The 26,023-nt window shown below is 35.9% G+C and overlaps 2 protein-coding genes across 2 annotated transcripts; one reads left to right on the forward strand and one right to left on the reverse strand.

The window, feature by feature from the left end:
- Window positions 1–5,150: 5,150 nt before the first annotated feature.
- On the forward strand, window positions 5,151–6,606 carry LOC121264129 (polyubiquitin 4). Its single transcript, XM_041167199.1, has one exon. The coding sequence runs from the start codon at window positions 5,237–5,239 to the stop codon at window positions 6,383–6,385; it is 1,149 nt and encodes a 382-aa protein (XP_041023133.1). The 5' UTR covers window positions 5,151–5,236; the 3' UTR covers window positions 6,386–6,606.
- Window positions 6,607–8,939: 2,333 nt separating this feature from the next.
- LOC121264137 (MLO-like protein 6) lies at window positions 8,940–12,934 on the reverse strand. The gene is made up of 13 exons (XM_041167211.1): window positions 12,719–12,934; window positions 12,516–12,573; window positions 12,122–12,396; window positions 11,884–12,000; window positions 11,600–11,660; window positions 11,069–11,157; window positions 10,784–10,858; window positions 10,039–10,133; window positions 9,867–9,916; window positions 9,658–9,698; window positions 9,388–9,561; window positions 9,261–9,296; window positions 8,940–9,167 (listed from the first exon to the last, which is right to left on the reverse strand). Exons 1-13 carry the CDS (start codon window positions 12,845–12,847, stop codon window positions 9,096–9,098), a joined length of 1,272 nt encoding a protein of 423 aa, XP_041023145.1. The 5' UTR covers window positions 12,848–12,934; the 3' UTR covers window positions 8,940–9,095.
- Window positions 12,935–26,023: the final 13,089 nt, after the last annotated feature.

Consider the following 26,023-nt stretch of genomic DNA (forward strand, 5'->3'; position numbering starts at 1 on the left):
GTCCTGTACCGGCCGGTATTTTATGTTTCGGCCGAAACATATATTTCGGCCGGTACGAGATTCAACAGCTTCCGTTTGATGGCATTTTCTAAAATTTATTAAACACTTAGGGGCAATTTTGGAATTTCATATAACAACCTTAAGTTTTGCTTCTCTCTTTTCGGTTTCTCATTTTCAACCTCTTTTCAGTTTTCATTTCACTTCCAGTTCCAGGCTTTCAGGCGGCAGCAACACTCCTGCACTCGAGTTCCAGACGGCCAGCCAGCAGTCCGTCAGCTCCACCGTCGGTCGTCTCCTCCGCCTCGTCGCCCGGTTGCCGTCTGCCGTCATTTCAGATTCTCGAAATCTCGGATTCTCAATCGGTATTTTTTTTGTTAATTTTATTATTTTTTTTGCTTTTTTTTAATAAATAAATCAGAATTGTATTTTTATAAATGTTTTAGATTATATTGTTATAGTGTTTGTTTGTATTTTTATAAATGTTTTAGATTATATTTTTTATAGATGTTTCAGATTATATTGTTATAGGGTTTGTTCGTATTTTTATAGATGTTTTAGATTATATTTTTATAGTGTTTGTTTGTATTTTTATAGATGTTTTAGATTATATTTTTATATATGTTTTAGATTATATTGTTATAGTGTTTGATTATATTTTTATAGATGTTTTAGATTATATTTTTATATATGTTTTAGATTATGTTGTTATAGTATTTGTTTGTATTTTTATAGATGTTTTAGATTATATTTTTATAGATGTTTAAATCTCTGATTAGTTCAGTAGCTTTAGTCCAGTTTTACTAAAATATAGTTCTTTATCCAAAAGAGAATGCTAAACTAAGTAGTTTTAATTTTTAAGAACCTTGTTCGAGTCTAGGATGCATATATGCCTGTTGTTTTTTTAAAGCTAATCATGTTTGGATTTGATGAGTTTCTTCTTAATGGCTTATTTATAAGTGTTAATTTTTTTTACTTTAATAGTTAAAAATGTCTAGTTGTTAATCAACCGGTGGTATGACTTCAACTCTAACATTTGCTCCTATAAGATCTGAAGATCCAGCATAGGCCCATGCACGTGCTGTGTCAGGAGCAAGAAATAATACTGAATGCTTATACTGTAATAAAGTAATTAGAGGTGGCGGGATCACTCGGTTGAAATATCATCTAGCTGGGATTCCAGGCGATGCAGAAGCATGTAAAAATGTCTCTGAAATGTAAAATGGCAAATGAAGGAGTTGCTTGATGAAATGAAAAAAAAAAGTAAAGAGAAGAAAAGAAAAATAAGGTCAGAGATTGGAGGCGATATAGATTTAACATCTGATGATATTGATGATAGTAATAGTATGAAGGGACAGTCTCAATTTTCAAAAGGTAAGGGGAAGTCGAAAGAATCTGGAACTGGAAAGTCAGTTGGGGGATTGAGTAGATTTTTTGCTCCAAGAACAACTCCTGGGACCCAACTTTTAATTAAGAATTCTATGTGTTCAAATAAGATGATTGTAAAAGTAAAGATGGCTGTAGTACGCTGGTGGTATGATTCTAATATGCCTTTCAATGCGGCTCAATCCAAGTTTTATCAATAAGCTATCGATGCCATGACTGCCATCGGGTCAGGATTTAAGAGCACATCTTTATATGAGTTGAGAGGAAATTTATTAAAGATGGCTGTGGATTAGGTTCACGATTATTTGCAACAAATTAAAAAGGTTTGGAATGAGACTAGTTGTTCACTAATGGTAGATGGTTAGACAAACCAGAAACAACAATCGATAATCAACTTTCTAGTTTATTGTCCGAAAGGTACAATGTTCTTGAAGTCTGTTGATACATCTGGCCTTAGAAAAGATGCTGCAACATTGTTTAATATATTTGATGAAGTTGTTCAAGAAATTGGAGCTGAGAATCTTATGCAGTTCATAACGGACAATGATGCAAGTTATAAAGCTGCAGGAAAAAAGTTATAATAGAAGTATGACTCTTTCAACTGGTCCCCATGTGCAGCTCATTGCATAGACTTAATGTTGGAGAATTTTTCTGATCCAAGATATTTTTTCCTTATTGATGATACTATAAAAAGGCAAAAAAGATAATAAAGTTCATCTATAACCATGGTTGGATTTTGGCATTGACGAGAAAAGACTTTACCAAATGTCATGATTTGTGTCGTCCTGCAATTACAAGGTTGTGACAAATTTTTTAAGTATCTAATACTTGCTCTTGTTTAAGAAAGAACTCAGACAAATGTTTACTTGTGATAAATGGATTGTATCAAGTCATTCTAAGAGCAGCATAGGGAAGGAGATAACTGAGATCGTTTTAGAAGATAAAGAGTTTCGGGCTCAATGTCAATTTATTGTTAAAGTTAGTGAGCCTTTGGTTCGTGTTTTACGACTTGTTGACGGGGATGAGAAGCCTGCAATGGATACTTGTATGATGCAATGGAAAGAGCCAAAGAGAACATAAAAACAAGATGCAATAACAAAGTTAGTTTATTCAGTCCATTCACCAGGATCATTGATTCTAGATGGGATGGGCAGCTTCACAGTCCATTACATGCGGCGGGTTGTTTTCTTAGTCCTGGAATTTACTATAGCCCCAACTTTAAAAATAAAAATGATGTTGTAAGAGGCTTCAACAACTGTGTTATGAAGATCGAACTTGATCTCGATAATCAAGACAAGATCATTGCAGAACTTGACTTGTATAAAAATGCAGTAGGTGAGTTTGAACATTCTTTAGCAATCCACCAGCGTGATAAGATTAATCTAGGTATTATCATTTATCAATATCATTTGTTAAATAGTACGACCTTGTACTTTAAATTTTATCTTATTTTATTTTTACTTGTATTTAATTAATAATTAATAATTGCATGATGGACCCAATTTGGTTGCGAGGTTTCAATGCTTCAAATGTTTACTGTTCGAGTACTAAGTCAATATTGTAGTGCAACTGGATGTGAGAGAAACTGTAGTACATTTGATTTTATTCTTTCGAAGAAGAGAAATAGATTAGTGCATAAACATTTGAATGACTTAGTATTTGTTCGTTATAACTAGAAGCCGAGAGAGAGGTAAATTTTTTTAATACTAATGTTTTCACTGTTGAAAAATATATAACATTTTCACTTATGTTTTATTTTATTTTGACATGAGCATAAAAAAAGGGAAGAGATGCTTTAGATCCAATCAATCTTGAAAATATTGATTTGATGGAAGAATGGGTGGGTGAAGAATCTGAGCTTCTTGATGGAAAAGATTTAGATTGGGCAAGTATTGAGGAGTCATTAGCCTCACTAAATGAGGAAGACAATGATAATGTTGATGTTGTGTTGATGAGGGTGATAATGTTGATGAAAATATTTAGATTAACATGTCGAATCCTAATCCTTATTGTCTTTCTGATGAGGATGAGTATCTTTGATGACGTGGTGACGTTAATGATTTTATCATGATAATTTTGGTGTTTATAATTTTATATTAGTTGTAACTTAAAACTTAAGACTTGTATTGAGAAGTATTGAGTTTATGACTTATTTTTTTGTTATTTTGGAATACAGTTAATGCTTGTATATATAATTTATCTAGGTATAAATTATTTTCAAAACGGTATACAAAACGGTACCGGTACCGAAACGATATCGGTATTGAAATATTATTCCGGAACGGTACACGAAACGGTACCGGTACCGAAATATTTCGTTCTAGTGCCTTGACCGGTACGACTTCCGGTACGATATTCAAAACATTGAAATTTTCCCCTCAGAAAAGGCCCATAGGACCTCAACCCAGAGACCCAACCCAATGGGATCCTTATTCAAGCAAGAAGGGAACTGACAACCAGGGAGAGACGTAGCTTGGACAACCAGATTGCTCGACCTGACACGATGGCAGCCTCCCTAAGATAGAATGTGTACAAGATACACAGGAAATGCGGGGAGCCCTTGATTCATCAACATCAAAGCATCAAAATGAACAGTACGAAAAACCTGGACTGCATAGCAGCAGGCATGATCAACACTTCAAATCTGTGGTATAAATAGCTGATCCCAGGTACGAAAAAGCTCTCAGATCCCTAGACTTTCTTATTTATTTACTAAACTCCAAAAACATTTACTGACTTTTGCATTGGAGGCTCCCCGACCCTGAGACCGCCCCCTTAAAGCCGCATTGCATTCTCCTCTATGCAGGGCTCGCTGTAGTAGATCTGAGTTGTTGGAGTTTGGTCTAAAAGTGTGTGAAACACGACGTTAACACCCATATTTAACAGATGTGCCTATTTATATTTTTTTATTTTTTATTTTTTCTTAATGGTTAAGTAAGTGAGTATTAGTGAATTTATATTTTTTTTTAATGATTAAGGATGTTTTAAAAATGTTTAAAGAAAAGAAAAGAAAATTTATTTTTACTATCTCATTTATGTAGGGTTTGAATAATGAGATGAAATGAGATACTTTTACATAAAAGTTAAAAATAATATTGTTAGAATATTTTTTTAATATTATTATTGGTTTAAGATTTGAAAAAAGTTGAATTATTTATTATATTTTATGTAAAAATTTGTAAAAGGAAAATGCTTCTCCCACATAAGGTGGATGGTGGACACCGATTGCACTTTTTATTTTTATTTTTTTTACTTAACTTTTAAGTAATTATTTTAAAATGCATTTATAATTTTTAGTTTTTTTAAATATTTAATGAATTAAAAAAATATTTAGAAAAAAAGAAAAAAAAATTTTTTTTTTACCTATTCAATGGTTGTTTCGGTGGATTCCCTTATGTGAGAATAGTATTGTCTTTTATAAAAATTATAATAATAAAATAAAATGTGATGATTTTATTATTTAAATCTAATTTAACGTGCATTCTAATATTGCCCTTTTAAAAAATGTAAATTAAATATGCATTTAAAAAAAAAGTTATTTTCATTTCAAGAATTATAATATAATTATTTCTGTGATCATCAATTTAGTAGGTAGAAAAGACAGAGCAGAAGTCTCGACAGCCACAAAATTTAATCGAAATCCCTGGAGAGATCGAGAGGTCAGGAGAGACATTTTATCCTTTTTCTCGTAATTTCTGTGATCATCAATACGCATCGCCTTACGTCATTGAGTCCTCTAAGCTCTTCTATATATACTCTTCCTCTCCCTCTTCTTTCTCATTCCTCTTCTTATAAGTCCTGTCTCTCTCTTATAATCTCATTCACTGCGACGCTACTTTAGAATTTCTGAAACATGCAGATCTTCGTCAAAACCCTTACCGGGAAGACTATCACCCTCGAGGTCGAGAGTTCCGACACCATCGACAATGTTAAGGCCAAGATCCAGGACAAGGAAGGTATTCCTCCGGATCAGCAGCGTCTGATCTTCGCCGGGAAGCAGTTGGAGGACGGTCGCACCCTTGCCGACTACAACATCCAGAAGGAGTCCACCCTCCATCTCGTCCTACGTCTCCGCGGTGGGATGCAGATCTTCGTCAAAACCCTCACCGGGAAGACCATCACCCTCGAGGTCGAGAGTTCCGACACCATCGACAACGTCAAGGCCAAGATCCAGGACAAGGAAGGGATCCCTCCCGATCAGCAGCGTCTGATCTTCGCCGGCAAGCAGTTGGAGGATGGTCGCACCCTTGCCGACTATAACATCCAGAAGGAGTCCACCCTCCATCTCGTCCTACGTCTCCGCGGTGGCATGCAGATCTTCGTCAAAACCCTCACCGGGAAGACCATCACCCTCGAGGTCGAGAGTTCCGACACCATCGACAACGTCAAGGCCAAGATCCAGGACAAGGAAGGGATCCCTCCCGATCAGCAGCGTCTGATCTTCGCCGGCAAGCAGTTGGAGGATGGTCGCACCCTTGCCGACTATAACATTCAGAAGGAGTCCACCCTCCATCTCGTCCTACGTCTCCGCGGTGGCATGCAGATCTTCGTCAAAACCCTCACCGGGAAGACCATTACCCTCGAGGTCGAGAGTTCCGACACCATCGACAACGTAAAGGCCAAGATCCAGGACAAGGAAGGCATTCCTCCTGATCAGCAGAGGCTCATCTTCGCCGGGAAGCAATTGGAGGATGGGCGTACCCTCGCCGATTACAACATACAGAAGGAGTCAACTTTGCACCTGGTGCTCCGATTGAGGGGAGGGATGCAGATCTTTGTTAAGACCTTGACAGGAAAAACCATCACTTTGGAGGTGGAGAGCTCAGACACCATCGACAACGTGAAGGCTAAGATTCAGGACAAGGAAGGCATTCCTCCGGACCAGCAAAGGCTCATCTTTGCCGGGAAGCAATTGGAGGATGGGCGTACCCTAGCTGATTACAACATTCAAAAGGAGTCAACACTCCACCTCGTCCTTCGCCTCCGTGGTGGTGATTTCTAGATGTTTTTTCTTTATGGTGATATTATGTCGGCTGTGTCTATGGTGGTTTGTTGGGTTGTGTGTCTCGCCTGTCTTTCTGTTGGAAGTTTTTTTCAGTGTATTTGTTCGGTCCCTTGGTTCTTCTCCTTAAGTAAGAACTTTAGTAGTTAAATCGAGTCTTTGGACAAATGTAATTCCCTTTTCCATATCTAAATGAAAAATAATGGCATAGTTTGTTCAAATTCCTGCGTTCATCTTGATTTAATTCCTGGAAATGGATACGACTCTTGATTTTTCAATTGAATATAATATCAAGGAGCACAATGCTGTGTGTGTCTTGTATTTATTCACCAGATAGTCGTTTAAGTTTGAAGGGTCGCAGGAAATTGCTCAACTTTAGACTAACTATTCAAGGTTGAGATGTTGCTGAGATTTGGAGATTGAGAGATTCATGTTAAGTTCTATGCTTACTTGTCTTCAAGCTCGCCAAGCTCTTCCAATTGTTTCTCTTTAAACTTCCTGCTTCTGTGGAAATCAGAGATTCATGTGATTTTTATTTATGCATTATTCAATTGGTTATTTCTGTTGCTGAATTCAAATGTTCTATTATGTTTTATTCAAGATTTCTGCACGGTGCATTTCACTAGATAAATACAATCAAAAGATGTGTGCAACTCCTTGTTCACAGTGTTGCCACTTGAATTGCAGTGCTATTCAAGCTAGGCTTCTCTCGACGGCCACATAAAGTGATTGGTAGGGTTTGGAATGCTAAATGTTGATTCAGTAAGGTATTTGGTGGATCTGCTCTCCAATCTCCATGTTGGTTTTGAAACAACATATGAATAGCAAATTAAATACCGGGTTGAGATGTTCTGGAGCCTAAAAGCTTCCTCTGTTTATAGAGGGGAGGAGTTTTCAAACGATGTCTTAATGGCTATTTGGATGGGTCTGTTTTATTCAATTTCTATCCGATCTTTAAAAGCCAGTATTAGCTTTCAATATTTTATTGTTCATGAGAATCTTATTGACTGAGGCGTATTATGATCAATATTCGTGTTTGGGCGGCTGGAAATTTAGGAGCATGGTTGGAAACTTGGACTGGTCAGGGAAGAAGAATTTATACTCTTAACGATTCTAGATCTTCTCGACATACTTGAAACAAAACTTCAAATTCAAAGGAAGAAGTTAGAGTTGGTCAAATGACAAGACCAAGTTAAGGTTGTTGATTGATTCGTGGTAGTGGGTTTCAGAGTCTCTAGGTCTCAAGATTCTCATTCTTGGTCTATTGGTAGTTTCAAGCGAGACTTTGTACACTTGCTCTGCTCTTTCTTGTGTCTTTGTCTGTCTTTTGTTTTATTTTCTGTTTCTTGCTATAACATAATAAAATTTGGCCTGCTCTGATTTAAATAATTTCCATTGAGAACTATGGTGGACAGAGTCATCAATTCAAGGGAAGAAAAGATGTTAGGTTTTAGAGACCATTTTCAGAAGATGTGATGTAGTCAAGATTGTTAAACTTTGGAGGTGCGTGTTTTCTTTCCTCAAAAGCTCTAGCTGAATTTTCTCACTTTTAAGATTGAACAATGTTATTCATATCATCACCTCTTCAGCACCATCAAAAGCTTCACAAATAAGTGAAACATCATAAATAATTGAAACGAAATTAGAAGTCACTGTGGATATTAATAGGTGACCCTTGAGACTCGCATTTACATTTGCAAATCTCCGAATATTTCTCTGTTATTTCTCCTTGTCCCTTTCCTTTCTTTTACTACAACCATCAATGCTTTAATTCACCCCGTCTTTGCTGAATGAGAAATCCTTCGAGGGAATTTCAATTTCAATATGATCATGTGCATGATTTGTATGATTCTTAGACCATTTTAGATCATCATGGAGTACTTGAGCAGGTGACTGGGGAGCACCCATGTCGCAATCTCCATTGTTGAAATTGGACATCCTTGGTGATGTATGAATGCTGTCTGGATCAGCTTGGTAGTGACGCAGAAGATGGACAGGGGACATTGAGTGCAATGGCGTGGTTGGCGTACTGTTTGATTGCCGGTTTTGTTTCACGTTCTTCTTTGCTGTCTGATGCCATGTTCTTAGTGCATTTGCCACCCTATCGTTGAAGATTGTTGGTTTCATACTCGAACCCATCTGTCATTTTGTATGTTCGTTAAGCCAATGATAAAAAGAATACTTACATTCAACATGGAATAGTCGACTTGGGAGACGTGTTTTATATGGAGTAATGCTGCTCTTTATAGAATTTCCTCATTCTCGGTCGTACCGAATGACGTGTTATGTTTTAAGTGGCTTAATAAGCAAAAACATATAGAGATACATAAGGTAGTCTGTGAATAGTAGTGAATAATAGTATAAAATAAGTGAAAAATAATAATAAAATAATAAATAATAATGAGGTATTCTCAGAATTCAGAATATCTTGACTCCCAAACTAGGCCTATTATAGGTAGGTCCGATCCATCAGCTGGTGTGATTAAGAATGACAAAATTAAGAATGAACCTGTCATATCGACGTATACTTAAGGTAGCAAGTTATAGTCCTACCTGTGTTACCAAGGCATATAGAGGAAGAGTGACATAGCTGCATAGTATCTGTATGAGCACCCTGCTCAAATGGTAAATATTACTGGCATTAGTTAATCACCCGGCCTATAGCACGCATGTCATTTGCACACAATCATGTGGTTAGGAAACTGATCACTCACCCCATAGATATTCTGATTATGAAATCTTCCATCTTGTCATGGAAGCAAGACTTTATGCCAAATTCATACTGATAAACAAAAATAAGAAAATAATACAAGTCAATTTGAGGTTTTTCTTTTCTTATATCTGAAAATTAGTGATCAGTGACTGAATGGTTTACCCAAGTCCAGGCAAAGAAGGCCAGCTGAAAGGCATTCTGCAAGAGCAAAAGAAAAATAAAAAGTGTATGGAAAATAATATGAAATTGATTGGTGGAATACATAAATCTGTGTGATATATAGACATACCTGAAAGAGAACAAAGTGGATAAGATAAAGAATGAGGCGAGGGCGATTGAACCAGAAAAGATCATCCCCAGGTTGTACCACTGGGTTTCCTTTGACTACCTCTCCTCTGTCTTGAATTCTCAGACCCATCTTGGTTATGATGACCTGTAGCTTTGTCCCCACCAATAGAATTATCTGCAAATGCCACGCCAGCAATGCATGAGCTGGACCCTCCAACAGAAGTACTACGAGCGTATAAAAACCATGGGACCAAGATCATATCATGCTTACAAACAGTGGGAGGAAGGGCAACCATAGATAGGAATACCAGCCTGTGTGCAAAGTGAATATTATTAGGAATACGACATTTTTTCTTGGAAAACTTTTGAAATCCAATCCAAAGGACCGGAGCATTTAAAAAATGTTAAATAAAAAGCAGAGTAGCAGAGTAATACAAGTGAGATGATAAGGATCTTTGTAATCGTCAAATTAAAGCTTACCATGAGTATTAAATAATAGAAACACTACTGCAAAAAGCCAGATTGTTGGGCTGCAAGTGTTGGATTAGAGGCATGAAATAAGTCTTATAATATGTACATAAAATCAACATAAACGAGTACCCCTGCAGAAGGAAAAAAATAAGAGGTTCAAGAGCCAATTAGAGTCACACACCTGATCCCAACAACAACTTTGAAATCCTCTTCAAGCGATCTTTTGATGTATTTTTGGAAATTGAACTTTGTTTGACTCTGAGGTGCCAGATGTGCCTGTCGTTAAATTTGATTCCATTATTAAAACATCGGGCTTGAGTACTTCTTTTATATCCCGTTTGGATGTTGAGTTGAATTCTTTATAAATAGTAACGAGTTGAGATAGTGAAGTAAGTTTTGTGAGACCTATCTAAAATGAATTTAAATATGTTTAGATGTTAAGATGAACTTAAATGTATTTATGAAAAGTTGAAAAAGGTTATGAGTTCCACGTATAAAGAAATTTTAAGTTGAGATGAATTTTGTGATTTGAGAATTGAGTGGTTTGAATGTTAGATTCAGTTTAAAATTAGACTAAATTAAGTTGATCTCAGTTCAGTTCAAGTTCCAAACTGTGCTTAATGTATTCATCATAAGTACTGCTGCATATAACATATATATAATGAAAGTCGATCTGTTTATCAAAATTATATAAAGTTAAGAGTTACAATATAAATAATCTATTTTATCAAAATTAAATAGTTCGCGAACAAGTTTGAATTCGCTCGAATAATAAAAGAGTTATTCACGAACATAAATGTTGTAATATAATTCGATGGTAAAACCAATTTTGACTTGTGACAATCAATATTCTACCACCCACTACTCAACTCAACTTAATTGCTCGCCTATTTTGTTAACTGCGAGAGGGGAAGATGACAGCTTACAGTAATGAATCCATGGCGCAGGGTCAAGTAATCGACCTTGGGCACTGATCTGAGGAACTGTCTGAAGAAACAAACCTGCAAAGTTCATATATGGTGTTTGCATATGAGTATTCTGAGTAACAATAATATTACTAGATTTGAGATCGATCCTCTTTAACTTTCTATTCAAATAAGATGATTCATGCAATTATTTGAGGTCTATCCAAATAAATGTTGTAAGACTTATATATCATGTCTATATGCTTATTAAAAAACTACTAAAGATCCTCTTTAAACAGTACTTACTATCCATAGGAGAACGGATGAGCGACTCCAGAAGCTCAAGTGCCTTCGTCCAAAGGATGTATCTCTGGCAAGTCTAAATCTCTCTGGGTCTGCATATTGCAAGTACACAAACCCACCCAACAAATATTCCTTTCAGATCATTGACTGTGTCAATATCGATCCAATCCTGATCATTATTATATATATATATATATATATATATATTTGCTCAAGAAAAAGTTAATACACGATATTTCTGATCTCTTGTCTGATTCTATTAATGAATATTGCATAATGCATGATATTTGACAGTTTATAATCCAGCAAAATTATAAGCATGTGACACAAACATTTGATTCGTTAGGAATAAAATATTGAAGAAAAATTCTACTTTTTAATTATATTAATAGGATTTAATAAATTTGTTAGCTAGGGAAATTTAAAATATAGAATCAAGGAGATCATCTAGCAAATACGAAGAGCTATATATACGTAAAGTATATAAGTTGCTTGCTTGGTCCCATGATTATAAGTATGTGAAAGCTATAATACCATGTGAGAATTGGTAGTCGACTGTTCTTGTTTCCATTTCCCACTTCTTCCACTTACTCATCTGCAAACCACACGTAAGTACAATTAGTTCATCGGCAGAATTAATGTTGTTTTGATACTGTGAGAGAGAGATCTTCAAATAAATCCGGATTATTTATGACGATAACGACTATTTGCGATAAAATAGATTCATTTTGACAGAAAATAATCATTTTTGCTGAAAATAAATAGTCACAAATAACCAATTTTCTTGTAGCTAGAGAGATCAGATTTTAGATTGATACCTTTGCTCTGCCGAAAGCTAGAGTGGTTATACAATAAAGCACATGGAAGACTGCAAGCACAAAGATGAAGATATGGAGTTGGTGAATGCCATCGGCCGACACCAACGCAACTTTATCCTGCCAAATATATATATATATATATATATATATATATTCACCATAAAACTCACGTCAAATTTGACGTTACATGTTACAGATCAAAAGCTAATGATCATGAATTATAATAAACTCAACTTGCCTTCTCTGCGCATTTGTCATAGTATCCTGCAGCGGCCAAAGCACGTCGAATACTAGTACTACTACTACTACCTAAATCTGAAATACTTAGAAGTCTTCTGTGGCCTTTATTGTCATCAGAATTACTACTGTTATTTTCCTTCTTGTATGATTCTCTCTCTTCCTCTTTGTTGCATGGATGCCATGTTGCCCCGACAGCCTTTGATATACATATATTCGAAATGGGTCCTTGCCCTACCGTCAGCAGCAAGGATATGAATCCCAACAGCATAAGCTCTGATAAATTAAGAGACTACCGTACGTGAGTTAAAGTTCTTGATCATGAAAACACAGACATATATAAAAAAGAAGCAAAAACTATATGTTTTGTAAGAGATCATCATCAAATTATTAACCTGATTTTATCTTCTCAAGTGCTTCGTAAAGAGCTCGCTTGTTTCTCTTTGTCAACAACTGCATGCAGGCCGGGTACAGACCAAAACCTCATTTTGATATATAGATTATAAGATATCCCATACAACCCAACTTAATTATAAAGCATATATATACATCTTTCTAACTCGTACGTAATTAGCTAGAAGATGATCATAACCTTTACCTTTGCAAGTAAGTGAATGACATATTCAATGAGGATAGAAACTACAACCAGCACAAAACACACAACTGCCACTGCCCAAGTTGGCGTTTCTTCCAGAGATCGCTCCCCCTTGGCTCCTCCTCCTGCCATTTATATTATATTATTTGCTTCGATTTCTATTCTTTTAAGGGAAAATGCTACTCACTGTAAGCAGAGGAAATGAAGAACAAAAGGATATCTATTAATGCTCAAGTAATGTTGATCTGAAGTCATGTGTGTATACAGCAGTATGGTTATTTAAGCAAAAAACAAAAGGGTCACCCGCGGGGAAAGAGAGAGGAAGCTGTCTATTTCAACGACACTTGAAATCAGCTTGCCGTCCTATAGATGTGATCAAGACTAGTTTTTAGAGTAAGCAAGGCGGGGGAGTTGGCCAGGGCCCAGGAGAGACTTTGACTTGGGACGTGTTTAAGGAAATGGAGAAGATAGAGATCACTGGGTTTGATTCATAGGAATTATATGATCTATGGCTAAGATTAAAAATTTCTCTTCCCACTCACTCATCATGTATTAACAATTTCCCAGATCAGAAGCATTCTCTTGTGTTGGACTATGAACACTAAATGTACTAAATGTTTGACCGTGTACATAACGCATGCAATTTGTCAAACCCGCGTCTATATGATTATATATAGGTTAATTTATTATATCCTTTTTAATATGGTGGATGTACACTTCTTTTAATTCACTCCAAAAATTAAGATTTGAGTATGCGCGAATTAGATGATGAACAGAATCTCTTGATACGGAGAATTTCTTACTCTTAATTATAAGACTTTAATGGGTTTTAATTTTAATATCGAGTAGTGATTTTAGAATATAAGTTAGATATATATCGTTTGGGCTTTTCTTAAATCATTATTTTAGATAGTGAGATGAGATGTGATGATTTCAGATAAGTTGAATAAAATATTATTATAATATTATTTTTTAATATTATTATTGTTTTGAGATTTGAAAAAATTGAATTATTTATTATATTTTGTATGAGAGTTTGAAAAAGTTATAATGATGAGATGAAATGAGATAAAATAGGTTAAAAGTATTTGATCTGTATTCAAACGGGGTCTAAAACTATTATATATATCCAAACATCTATAATGAAATAACCTCTTAAATATGGGGAGGTTATAACACCCCTTGAGAAGGAGAAGTGATTAATATTAATTAATTTTTCAATTTTGCTGATTTAAAAAATCTTATTCGACGCTGTGGGTATTGAATTAAAATTCACAGCAAATAATATTACAAATAATATTAGATCATGTGTACAGGAGAATTAATGTGTTTATTGAAATACTAATACAAATAACCAATATAAATTTATAATATATATATATATATATATTTATATATATCATGCATGCATGCTGCATGCATCTTATAATATATATTGAACTAGTCTACCTAGCTAGCTAGCGCATATTAAGGAATTGATCTTAATTTGGACCATAGTTAATGTTACTTACACAATGTTCCAATTGAAAAGGCCAAATTAATCAGTGATTAAATTATATGCCAAGCAACCCCTGTTTATATATATACACACACACACTTTATAATTGATCATTTTAATATTATGCCGGTGGCCACCCGTGAACTTTTTAATAAACCATGCGTACTTAATTTGCTTGAGAAAAAGCGGGGCCAGTTCCTTTTTATTTTATTTTTTTTTCTTTTCATAAAAGGGGATCACATTTCATTCGTCAAATAGAACATATAAATTTGATTTAAAAAAGTCAATTACATACGTTAATAGCTCCTCAGCACATTTCTGTGACTAACATGGTCTAATCCAAAAGATAGATCTCTAAAGACCCAAGTCTAAGGGATCCGTCGTGCACATCTCTGTCCTCGACAGAGTAATAGTAACCAGGTGACAAAACCCATATCCTGACTACGCGGAGTAGGGTGCACCAACCCATACACCGCCTAAGCGGAGAGGAGACATCACACCGTTCGGACCAAGGTCCCTAAGGGACAAAATTTTTGGATTTTTTCAAAAAAAGAAAAAAGGACACGAAATAAAATACAATGGAAAACTACTGTAACAATAGAAAAGTATAATGCTCCAAGCAGCTGCGGTGGCGCGTGCATACCCTGAGAGAAAATTGTTGACCGATTTTGAAAGTTCCGGATTCACAGACCCCAGTGGCACCGCGCGTGACGACGGCAGAAGGCCTCCTGGTGTTGTGAGAGAGCCACTCGCCGAACGTCTCTGATAACTTTTGGCCAAGCGTGCGAGCAACTCGCTGCTCCGTCTGGCGCCGCCTTCGGTAGTCTTGAAGATCGGCGACTGGGCAATGCCACGGAGAGGCGCGTGCTGATCTATAGTCACCGGACATTCCAGATCCGTGATTCTCCTTTATTTAGCTTGGAAATACAACAAATACAAAAAAACGGAGCACTACACAGAGGGGACAGGGGGCCAGTTCTAGACTGTAGACAAAACGCACGGTATATATATATATATATACACTAAACCCGACCTCTAGTTTCAATGTGATATGATAAGCTGGATTAAATAAATTTTTTCTTACCTAATTAAGGATCATGTCATAATTGAAAATCAAGGGAAAAATTGCAAGTATGTGTATAATTTATGTGTACATGTGTGTATATATGTATATATCTCCCCCACTACAACATTTTGGGCCTTTTACCACCATTTTTTTGCCCGCGGTTAAAAACTTGCCATAAATAGATACCTTTATTCACAATATTGAAGTCTCTAGAAGCTGTGGATGAATTGTAAAAAATACTCACCGATATGGCAAAAACATAATGACACAAATAACATGGTGAGTATAATTCATTAGCGGCACTTTTTTACATCTGTTGTAACGACATATAACAGCTACAAGTATGATAACTTTTATAAAGTTCACTGCACCTTTGTGTGACGAGAAGCTTTTGCCGTTATAACTAGGTTATATAAAGAGGCTGAAGCTTGCTGCCTGCATGATTTTTCCCATCTCTTCTCATCAGCCTCCCTATTATACTATTATCATTTGGCCGAAACCCACGAATAGCAGTACTGAGAAATTTTGACTCCTATTTCGCACATAAAAAAATCATCGTTGCCGTAGTATGGTTGAGGACTAGCAACCACGAAATTGTCATGTACTGCATGTGGTGTTGATTGTGGCTTAGTCGGTGGCTTCAATTTTCTGGCCAATTCGCAGTAGTTTCGGGAGATGCGGCAACTAGCTGTCACCACTCACGCCATACAAATCATGAGGGATTTTTTGAGGTGTAGCAAACAATAGAAACATTAGCATGCTTATGTTGTCATCAGCCAAGGGGAGTGGTAAGAATCGATGCTAAATGTATTCAATCTCACTTTATTTTTTCATTTGTGCCCCTGTCTTTCCTTTTACCTCTGTTTCAGTTTTGCTGAGATTTATGCTGAGGGGATAAGCCAAGGTTTTTATTCGTAGATTTATAGCACCAATAACTGCGCATATGCATTTTATTAATGTAAGACCTCTATGCAATTCTATATATATTTTTTTATTTTTTTTTGAAATGAACATCATATTGCATTTGCATTAAACGACCAAATGTGCTTTGTCTCTTTGGACATGCATATCTATTACAGAAGGACCTGCCTCCATCCATATACATTCATCATCATAAATTGAATGCATGTTTCGCAATAGAGTGGGCTACATAGTTCACCTCTCTATATTGAAACTTAGCTTGCCAGAATAGGTCATCTTAAGCATATCCTTTTAATGTCCTCAACCCGTTGGCCATACCATGAGTTGTTCTCTCCATTTGCATTGACCATATTAATAACATGTTGTGAGTATCACCCTCGAATGTGACTTGCGAGAATCCAAGATATTCTCACAATTCGATGGCCCTCCTCAAGGCATAAGCCTCTGCAACGCTTGGTTGAAAAGCACCCTTGAGATGTTAGATGACAATTGTATGAGATCCTTCATGACACTTGAATTATACAAAGGGTGAGTTTATTACTATTCTAAACTGAAACAACATTTAATTGGATTCTGGATTGTGGTTGCTAGTGATCCCTTGGATAGTCATTTTTTGTTGCTTATGCTGCATTTTCTATAGATGTTGTCCTTTTCACTATCCTTATAATTTTATCTAATTAATCTCTTTATCTGGCATTATGTATGGAGGGGTGTTTGAGTTGTACTTGACCCAAGTTGGTTTGGCGAGTTTGTGTAAATTGATTACATAATTGGAATGCTAAAACAAAGATGTTAAATATATGCAGGTTCCATTTGTGGATGTGACAATACCAGAGTTGGTGTAATTCACTCATGATGACACACTTGGTGTAAGTTCTCATCTATGCTATAATTTCAACTTTTTTCCTGTTGCTAAAATGCACTACAGAATGTTCCTAGTTCTATATATCTGTTTAGGGTTATTGAGGTGTAATTTGGCTTTGCAGATTGGTCATTGTATGAATAACAATATATGTCACCTAGTGTTGGGTTAGCAAACAGGGTTTGTATGCATTAGATGGGATTTAAGTTGCAGTCTAGTTTTAATCTAGCTAATGAACATAGAAGAGTATAAATGCCTTTATACCTACTTCTATTCAAAACTATTTGCAAACAGTTTGTGTTGCAGCAAACATGATAAACTTCCTATAGCTGCAGCAAAACTATATTCAATGGGCTGGTGGGTATATGCATCAAACATGTATAAAGCAATCTACATGTAGGTGAATTATTATGGCTGTTTTTCAAAGTGGTTGTATGTTTGATGTGATAACTAACATTAGACTCATGATACTATGTTTTCCATTAATTTTTTTTAGGAGTAGCTCCTAAGGTTAGGTTGTAAACCACACCTTAGGACTAGAATAACAAATCTGTATGTTCTTATGGTTATCATGCGTATTGGGGGGAAGTTAAACTGATGGAATGTTATGATAAACTTAGTAAGGATATGGGCAGATTTAATTAGACAGATAATATGGGTAGCTTATATTGGTAGCCTATATGGGTTTCATCCATTTGATTGATTAAATGTAGTAATGTTCCCATATATATATATATATATATATATCATTTTTTTATTGGCTAACATAGACCTACAAAATTTATTGCAGTACTTAAGAGCACCTAAGATGTATGGATGAAGAGACTTTCTTTGCCCATGGGGGATACATGAATTGGAACAATAGAAGTACTAAATTGCTTGTGCTGTGATCAGCCAAGGGGAATGGTAAGAATCGATGCGAAATGGTATCAATTTGACTTCTTTTTTTTTTTTTTTTTCATTTCTGCCCCTATTTTTTCTTTTACCTTTGTTTGTTTTAGTCTTGCTAAGATGTACCATGAGGAGATAACCCCAGGTTTAATCATTGTATATTTATATCACCAATAACTCTGCATATGCATTTTATTAATGAAGCAGCTCTATGCAATTTGTTGATTAAAATTGCAAGTGCACGAATCATAGCAAGTAATAAAGTGAATGAATAAGAGTATCGTCCCATGAGGATTGAAAAATCTAATAAGTACCAAAGTTTATTAAACTATAATCTATTTGATAATTCAAATGAGAATGAATTGTTGAACTAGAGAGTTTAAAATAACTTAATTAAATAAGCAGTTGAGATCAAGGAAACAAGATTCTAGGGTTTCCGATTCACCATAACTGATCCTATGCGAATTTCCTACGTGTTCTAATTGCAATTATTTCCTATTGTTGATAATCGGGTCTCTAATTTATTCATTAATCTTTCTCAAGCATTAACAAAATATCCCAACAAGCAAATTTTTTACATATCTGTGAAAACACTAAACTTGTCAAAATTCATTAAGAACAAGAAACCCTCATAAAGATTACACAAGTCCATAGATATCTCTATCATACGGATTCCTTGTGGTATCTCAAACATAGGCTGAAACAATTTTCACTTCTCAGTCTCAAATTGAATCCCGAATCATGTAAATATTGATCAATCATTCACAAGCATCAAGTCTAGAATGAAATACTCAACAATAAGAAACAACTACTAAATTAGTTCAACTAAAGGAAGATTTACATAATCATAGTTAGGCTACATCGTAGCCCTAAAAAATGGAAATTAGTTCATGCTAAAACTGAATAAAAACATAATCAAAGAGTTTAACATCAAGAAATTGAAAGAAATTTGGAATAAAGAAAAAAACTCAAAAACCAATCTCCTCCTTGATGTCTTGCTCTCTTTGATTGCTCCAGAAAAGGAATCCCCCAAAAAAACATGAAAAACCCAGCCTTTGGTTCTCTTCAAAGTGAGAGACTCCTCCTCCTCCTTGTTCGACCAAGCATATCCAATACATGATGCGTGATCATGCATCATGTATTAGGATGGGTCCTGCAATAGTCTAGCACTGGTTTCCACTGTGTCTATTGATTCATAGGTCACATTCCTCCACTTTTGCCACTATCCACTATTTTTTTTAACTCTCATATCCACAATTAATATGCTCATTGTGTTGTGAATTATATTAACTTCTAGGTTGAAAATATAACTTGGAACTTTTTTTTACTAAAGTTTAAATGGATAAAGCTTGGATACATATTGAAGATAGATTGCGGTCCAATGAATATGTCAAAGGAGTAAATCAGTTCTTGGCAATGGCTCAAGCCAATGCCAGTACTAGTGATTCAATTAGATGTCCTTGTCGAAGATGCCGTAATCATTTTTTCCACCTGATTAGTGTGATGAAAGATCATCTTTTCTTGAGGGGGATTGATACTAATTATACTCAATAGATATTCCATGGAGAAGATGATCCTTTCATTGCTAGCTGTTCTTCCGATACGGATGAAGGACCCAATTTCGATGACTACATTGATGACGTAGATGAGATGTTAGATGACATTCGTATGTGATCCTTCATGGATAGTACAGTTGGTTTAAATGCTGGTGGTAGTGAAGGTGATAAAGCACAACCCAATATTGACACTCCAAGACACCAGATGTTTGAGCAGTGTTTAGAGGATGCACGGCGTCAGCTCTACCCATCATGTACAAACTTCTCTAAGCTATCATTTATGGTGAAGTTGGTCCACATCAAGACAGTCGGGTGTTGGAGTGTCAAGTCTTTTAACATGGTGCTAAAGCTTTTGAAATCCGCATTCCTGAATGCTCTCCTGCCTGAAGACTATAACAATGCCTGTCGCTTAGAATGTGGGTTGAGATTTAGTTACACCAAGATCCATGTATGCCCAAATGATTGTGTCTTGTTTTGGAAAGACAATGAAGATAAAGATGGGTGCCCCAAGTGTAACGCATCTAGGTGGGTCTCAAGGATTGGTAAGCATCTGGTACCTTAGAAAGTGATGCATTATTTTTCGCTGAAGACAAGGTTACAATGCCTTTATATGTCGAAGAAGACAGCACAGGCCATGCGATGGCATAAAGAGGAATGTATTGATGATCCGAGCTATATGAGACATCTAGCTGATTCTAGGGTTTGAAAAGACTTTGATGTCAAACATGATTGGTTTGCCAAAGATGCTTGTAATGTGCGGCTTGGAATTGCAATTGATGGGTTCAACCCATTCAATAACATAAGCCGCATATGGCGCGACCCACCCTTGGAGAAAAAAAAAAAAGTGCTTTTGACGGTAAGGAAGAACATCAGTTTCAACCAATAAAAGTTACAGCCCAAACTACACTTAAACAAGTAAGCATGGTTTCCAACGTGCAATTCGGAAAAGGTTTACGGAAGAGGAAACGGGCATCGCATGAATTATATTGGACAAAAAAGAACATCTTTTACGATCTTCCATACTAGGCAGAAGTGGAGTTGTGACATAACCTAGACGTAATGCATATTGAGAAAAACATATGCTATAGTGTATTGAGAACATTGTTGAGTATTGATGGAAAGAATAAGGACACCGCAAATGCTCGTCGAGATTTGGAAGTTCCTGGATTGAGGAAGGAATTACATTTATGTCATGATGGTGACCGTTGCAAGACGAGTCTTACATGTTACACCTTAAACCATAATGAGAGAATATCTTTTTGTGAGTGGTTGTTACAAGTTACATATCCGGATGGTTTTGCCTCAATCATCGGTTGGTGTGTGGACATTAGCGAAGGCAAAATTGTAGGCATGAAAAGTCACGACTGCCACATTTTCTTGCAAAGGTTGCTTCCAGTCATGATTGGGGGTTACCTATGACCCGACATCCAGCTAGCTTTGACTGTGTTACGTAAATTTTTCAAAGAACTGTGTGCACGAACATTGAGTTTTGAATCGTTGCGGTGGCTTCAGGCAAATATTTCTATCATCCTCTGTAAACTTGAGATGATATTCCCACTTTCATTTTCGATATGATGGTGCACCTTACAATTCACTTACCAGACAAGGCATTACTTGCAGGACCAGTGCAATATAGGTAGATGTATCCTTTTGAGAGGTATCTGGGAAAGTTTATGCATTACGTCCGGAACAAAGCCCACCCTGAGGGTTCAATTGCTGAAACATATGTTTATGTTAAGTGCTTGACATTTTGCTCAATGTATCTACATGACATTGAGACTAGATATCACCGTGTTGAAAGAAATGTCGACATTACAGAACAACCTAATGTAGAGTATTTCTCAGTATTCTCGCAAAAGGTGCGTCTGCTAAGGCATCAATACTCACATGCTAACTGAAAAACTATTTGCAAGAGCCCACTGGTATGACCTCAATAATCGTGGCGAGATTGAGCATTACCTCAAGTAAGTAGTTAAGGTTTGGAGTTACTGAACTACGAATCCAATTTATTGCTCAATGTATAACATAACACTCTGTTTTGTAGTGATCATCATAACATGATCAAGAGGGAAGGCACAACTAACATTGCATGTAGGCACCAAGCTCAATTTTCCGGGTGGTTCAGGAAACATGTAAGTATTTTTTTACTTATAATCTTTGTTTTCGATTGCATTGACATTCAATGTGAAAGTAAGGTTGGTGTGTGTGGTATTCAAATTCCGTACTGGTTCATCTCGAAGTTATAACACGATTCCTAACTGTAGTTGTTATTATCTTACCTAATAGATTCAAGAGATGCGTATGATGAATCCATCCAGTGTTGCCAATGATATATATGTACTCGTGGTCGGTCCCGACAAGTGGGTTGCATCTTAAGCTGGGTGTATAATGAATGGAATCAGGTTTCATTGCACGGATCATAAACGTAATTGTCGAACGCAAAACAGCAAAGTGGTTGTCCATGAAAAGCATCAATCAAAACCCGTTGATTTCTATGGGAAGTTGAATAATATTTTAGAATTACGCTATCACGGTTGGCGTAAGGTGTATTTTTTTTTAATGTGATTGGTGGGATGATGGTGATAGGAGAAGAAGGATACATGTTGGAGGCCATCTAACGAGTGTGAATACCGCGAGAACATGGTACAAAGATGAGCCCTTTGCGCTTGCATGCGAAGCTGAGTAGATGTTTTACTTAAAAGACAGTAGTGTGGTGGGTAGTTGGTATGTGGTTCATAAGATAACTAATAGGAATGTCTACAACATTCCTCTAGTTTAGTCAGTTGAGTGCTAGGATGATGATGTGGATTTTGCTGAGGGTGATGCTTGCCAGGAAGACGAAACTATTTACATAAACATGTTGTCTACCCAATGCAGTGACCCAGACTTGATGAATCCATTGAATAGGGTAGCTGAAGAACCTTTACTGGTTGACCATTCAACCATGTCAGATCATCAAACATTTGAACTACCCGACCATGAGGCCTTGCTTGAGGATGACGTCTATGATGATGAGCTGGGAGTTGACAATGCAGATGCCAACAGTGACGACAGCAACTTTGACCATGTTGATCTTGACGATGATGCTACTTCAGAGTTAAGTGATGGTATGGGCTTGTGTAATTGATTTGTTTTGGCTATGTTCGAGTTCACAGGATTGTTGACATGTTTTATTAATGTCACAAATAGACACCTTCCATTTGATATAACAATTGTATGGTCTTTTTTCTAGACTCAAATACTTGACAAGCACAACTATTGCGGTACTTGCCATTTGATGAGATGCAATCCGGGTAGTATTGTTGGTCAGGCATAACATATACATGGCATATGTCTGTTGTACTACATGTAATGTATTTAGCCATCACAATAGATGCATGAAATAATGTTTTGACCTTTGTTTTCATGACGTATATGCAGATGATTGTGGTTGTGCTGGTTGAGAGCATTTCTCATTATTTCTGTTGGAGTTGCATTCTAGGCTTAATTTGTAGGGTGTGAATGCCAACAACCATATAATATCTTACATCTTTAACCCTATATCTTGTTGTTAAGTAATCGTAGACTTTATGTGGTGGTGTGCGTGGTAATGCATGGAGTCCTATTGCTATTGACTGATATAATTCACTTCCTTTCCATTAATTTGATTTGATTCTCATATAATTAAGATGGTTTGACAGGTTGAACGGACCTCAAATAATCCTAAAATCCTCATACCTCATCAGGTTACTACCTCTCCCTCTACATGCATGCGTACTATGAAAACTAATACTTAAAGGAGTATATGTGAAGTTTGTTGAACATCCACATCAATATTAAAAAGTAAGGACCTAATGCTAGGGCAATAGGTATTTATTATCAACCAAATAAATTCAATCAAATAAATAGGCTAATTGGAATTGTGGACTAATTATATTATACTTATTTGATAGGGTTACGTCTATTTAAAAGTTTAATTAATGTAGTCTTAATTCAAATTAAAGGCCCCACTGATTGCATATAAAGTTTGTAGCAAAGGTGTTGAGTCTGGACTTGTCGTATTCAATATAAAACCAATATGGAGTGAATGTCCTCTTTTTGTGCAATTTGACTGCAAGTGCTTACGTAATATGACGTATCCACCAGTCAAATATTGTAAAAATTGCCTATGACATTTTGTATGACGATTCTAATGTTTTTAACTCTAGCAAAGAGGGTTTAGATGGATAAATCAATTGCTAAATTTGTTCCATGAAACATATTGATGAGAAGGTCTTCACACGAATATGCAAATTAATACATGCATTATGTATTGATTCATTTGTCAAAATTGCTTCCTAATTGATATAGTCCATTTGCTTATCATATCCACCTGTTTCTAATAATAATTTGTAAATCATATATACTCTTCACATGATGGTGGCTTTGGCTCTATATGGTCGGGGACATTCTACTTTATTCTCCCATCAAAAAAATTTTGGGTCTTTACTAGTATGTTGTATGATAATTTAATAACATGGCAAAATTATAGTACACTTATATGTAAATATTGACAAGTGTTAGCAATTGTTAATGATATATACCAAATGATGGGAAAAAACAAAATAGGATATGTGGATGTTGTCTGCCATTTGATATATCAGATAACAAAAAATCTATCTTTTGCATGCAAACACCTAAGAACCCATACCCTTTCTACTTCTGAAAAACAAAGAGAGCCAATGCAAAATAGCTACTTTGCTCAATCCATAGGTAAAGGGGTGACAAGGTGAGTCTCTAGGAATAAGAATCAGAGAAGAAACTCCAGCAAGCTGCTTTCCATATCAGTGGGTGCAAATAATGATATTTGCGCATCACCTTTGACCATACACCCGCGAAGACCAATGTGGTTTGATATTCAACTATCTGCTTTCACCCTCTGTCTCTGTCTCTGTCTCTGCCTTTCTCTCTTTCTGTCTCTCTCTCTCTCTCTCCCTCATATGTGATACTGTCTGTTCTACTCTCACTCTATTTTTTCTGTTTATTTTTTTTCTAACATAGCTGGTCATGCATGTTACTGCATCTCTCTGTATTGGCTGGTCTCTTGTGGTTTTTTTTTTCCTTTACCTGATTTGGCAGATTATTCATTGGGCTTGGCTAACAGGCTGGTGTAGTTGGGTTAATGAATTCTTTTTAATTAAACTTTTTTTTTGTTCTATATACTTACACATGCATGCAGGGTTTAACATGGCCTGGACTTATGTTTGAGCGTTTACTGAACTTATTTGAATTTGCAAATATGGGTTATGAAGTGAGCAACTTCTAGTCTGAAATTTATAAGTGGAAGTACATTGTGTTGTGAATGGTTATAGGGCTGTATGTGCATGTTGATAGCTGAACTACAAGAGCCTTTTGAATCAACTCTAGAGTTGGAAATAAGACTAATGTCCATGTAGTAGGTAAGCAACACAGTTTTAGCTAATCTTTTCTCAACCTATCTAAAGTCTGGTTACCTACATGTATCTTGCATGCAAGTAATGCATGCTACTTGATGAATCATATTGCTTGATTGCTCTCTTGTACTTTTTTTTCCTCTACCTGACTTGGTTGATTATTCATTGGGCTCAGTTAACAGGCTGGTGTAGTTGGGTTAATGAATTCTTTTTAATTAAACTTTTTTTTTGTTCTACATACGCATGCATGCAAGGTTTAACATGGCCTGGACTTGTGTTTGAGCATTTATTGAACTTATTTGAATTTGCAAATATGGGTTATGAAGTGAGCAACTTCTAGTTTAAAATTAATAAATGGAAGTACATTGTGTTGTGAATGGTTGAACATAGGGCTGTATGTGCATGTTGATAGCGGAACTACAATAGCTTTTCGAATGAACTCTAGAGTTGGAAATAAGTCTAATGTCCATGTAGTAGGTAAGCAACACAATTTTAGCCAATCTTTTCTCAACCTATCTAAAGCCTGGTTACCTACATAAGTAATGCATGTTACTTGATGAATCATATTGTTTGGTTGCTTAATTGTGATATTTTTTCCTCTACTTGACCTGGCTGATTATTCATTGGGCTTGGCTAGTAGGTTGGTATAATTGGGTTAATGAATTCTTTTTATTTATTTATTTTTTGTTCTACCTAATCACACATGAATGCAGGATTTAACATGTATTGAGAACTTGTGTTTGAGTATTGATTGAACTTATTTGAATTTGCAAATATGGATTTTGAAGTGAGCAACTTCTAGTCTAAAATTTAAAAGTGGAAGTACATTGTGTTGTGAATGTATGAACTGAGGGCCATATGTGCATGTTGATAGCTGAACTACAATTTCTTTTCGAATGAACTCTAGAGCTGGAAATAACTCTAATATCCATTTAGTAGGTAAGCATCACAAATACTGTAGTTTTTTGCTTTATATAAAATTCTCAAAGTACATCATCCACGCATGTACGTGTTGAGTCTATTAGAGGTTTAAGATGTCTGAACTGCATGTAATATAAATTAGAAGTATGCAGTGAGTAACTTTTAGTGAGGCTGACTTTAAG

Source organism: Juglans microcarpa x Juglans regia, chromosome 5D (genome assembly GCF_004785595.1).
Source record: "Juglans microcarpa x Juglans regia isolate MS1-56 chromosome 5D, Jm3101_v1.0, whole genome shotgun sequence".
Classification (NCBI taxonomy): domain Eukaryota; kingdom Viridiplantae; phylum Streptophyta; class Magnoliopsida; order Fagales; family Juglandaceae; genus Juglans; species Juglans microcarpa x Juglans regia.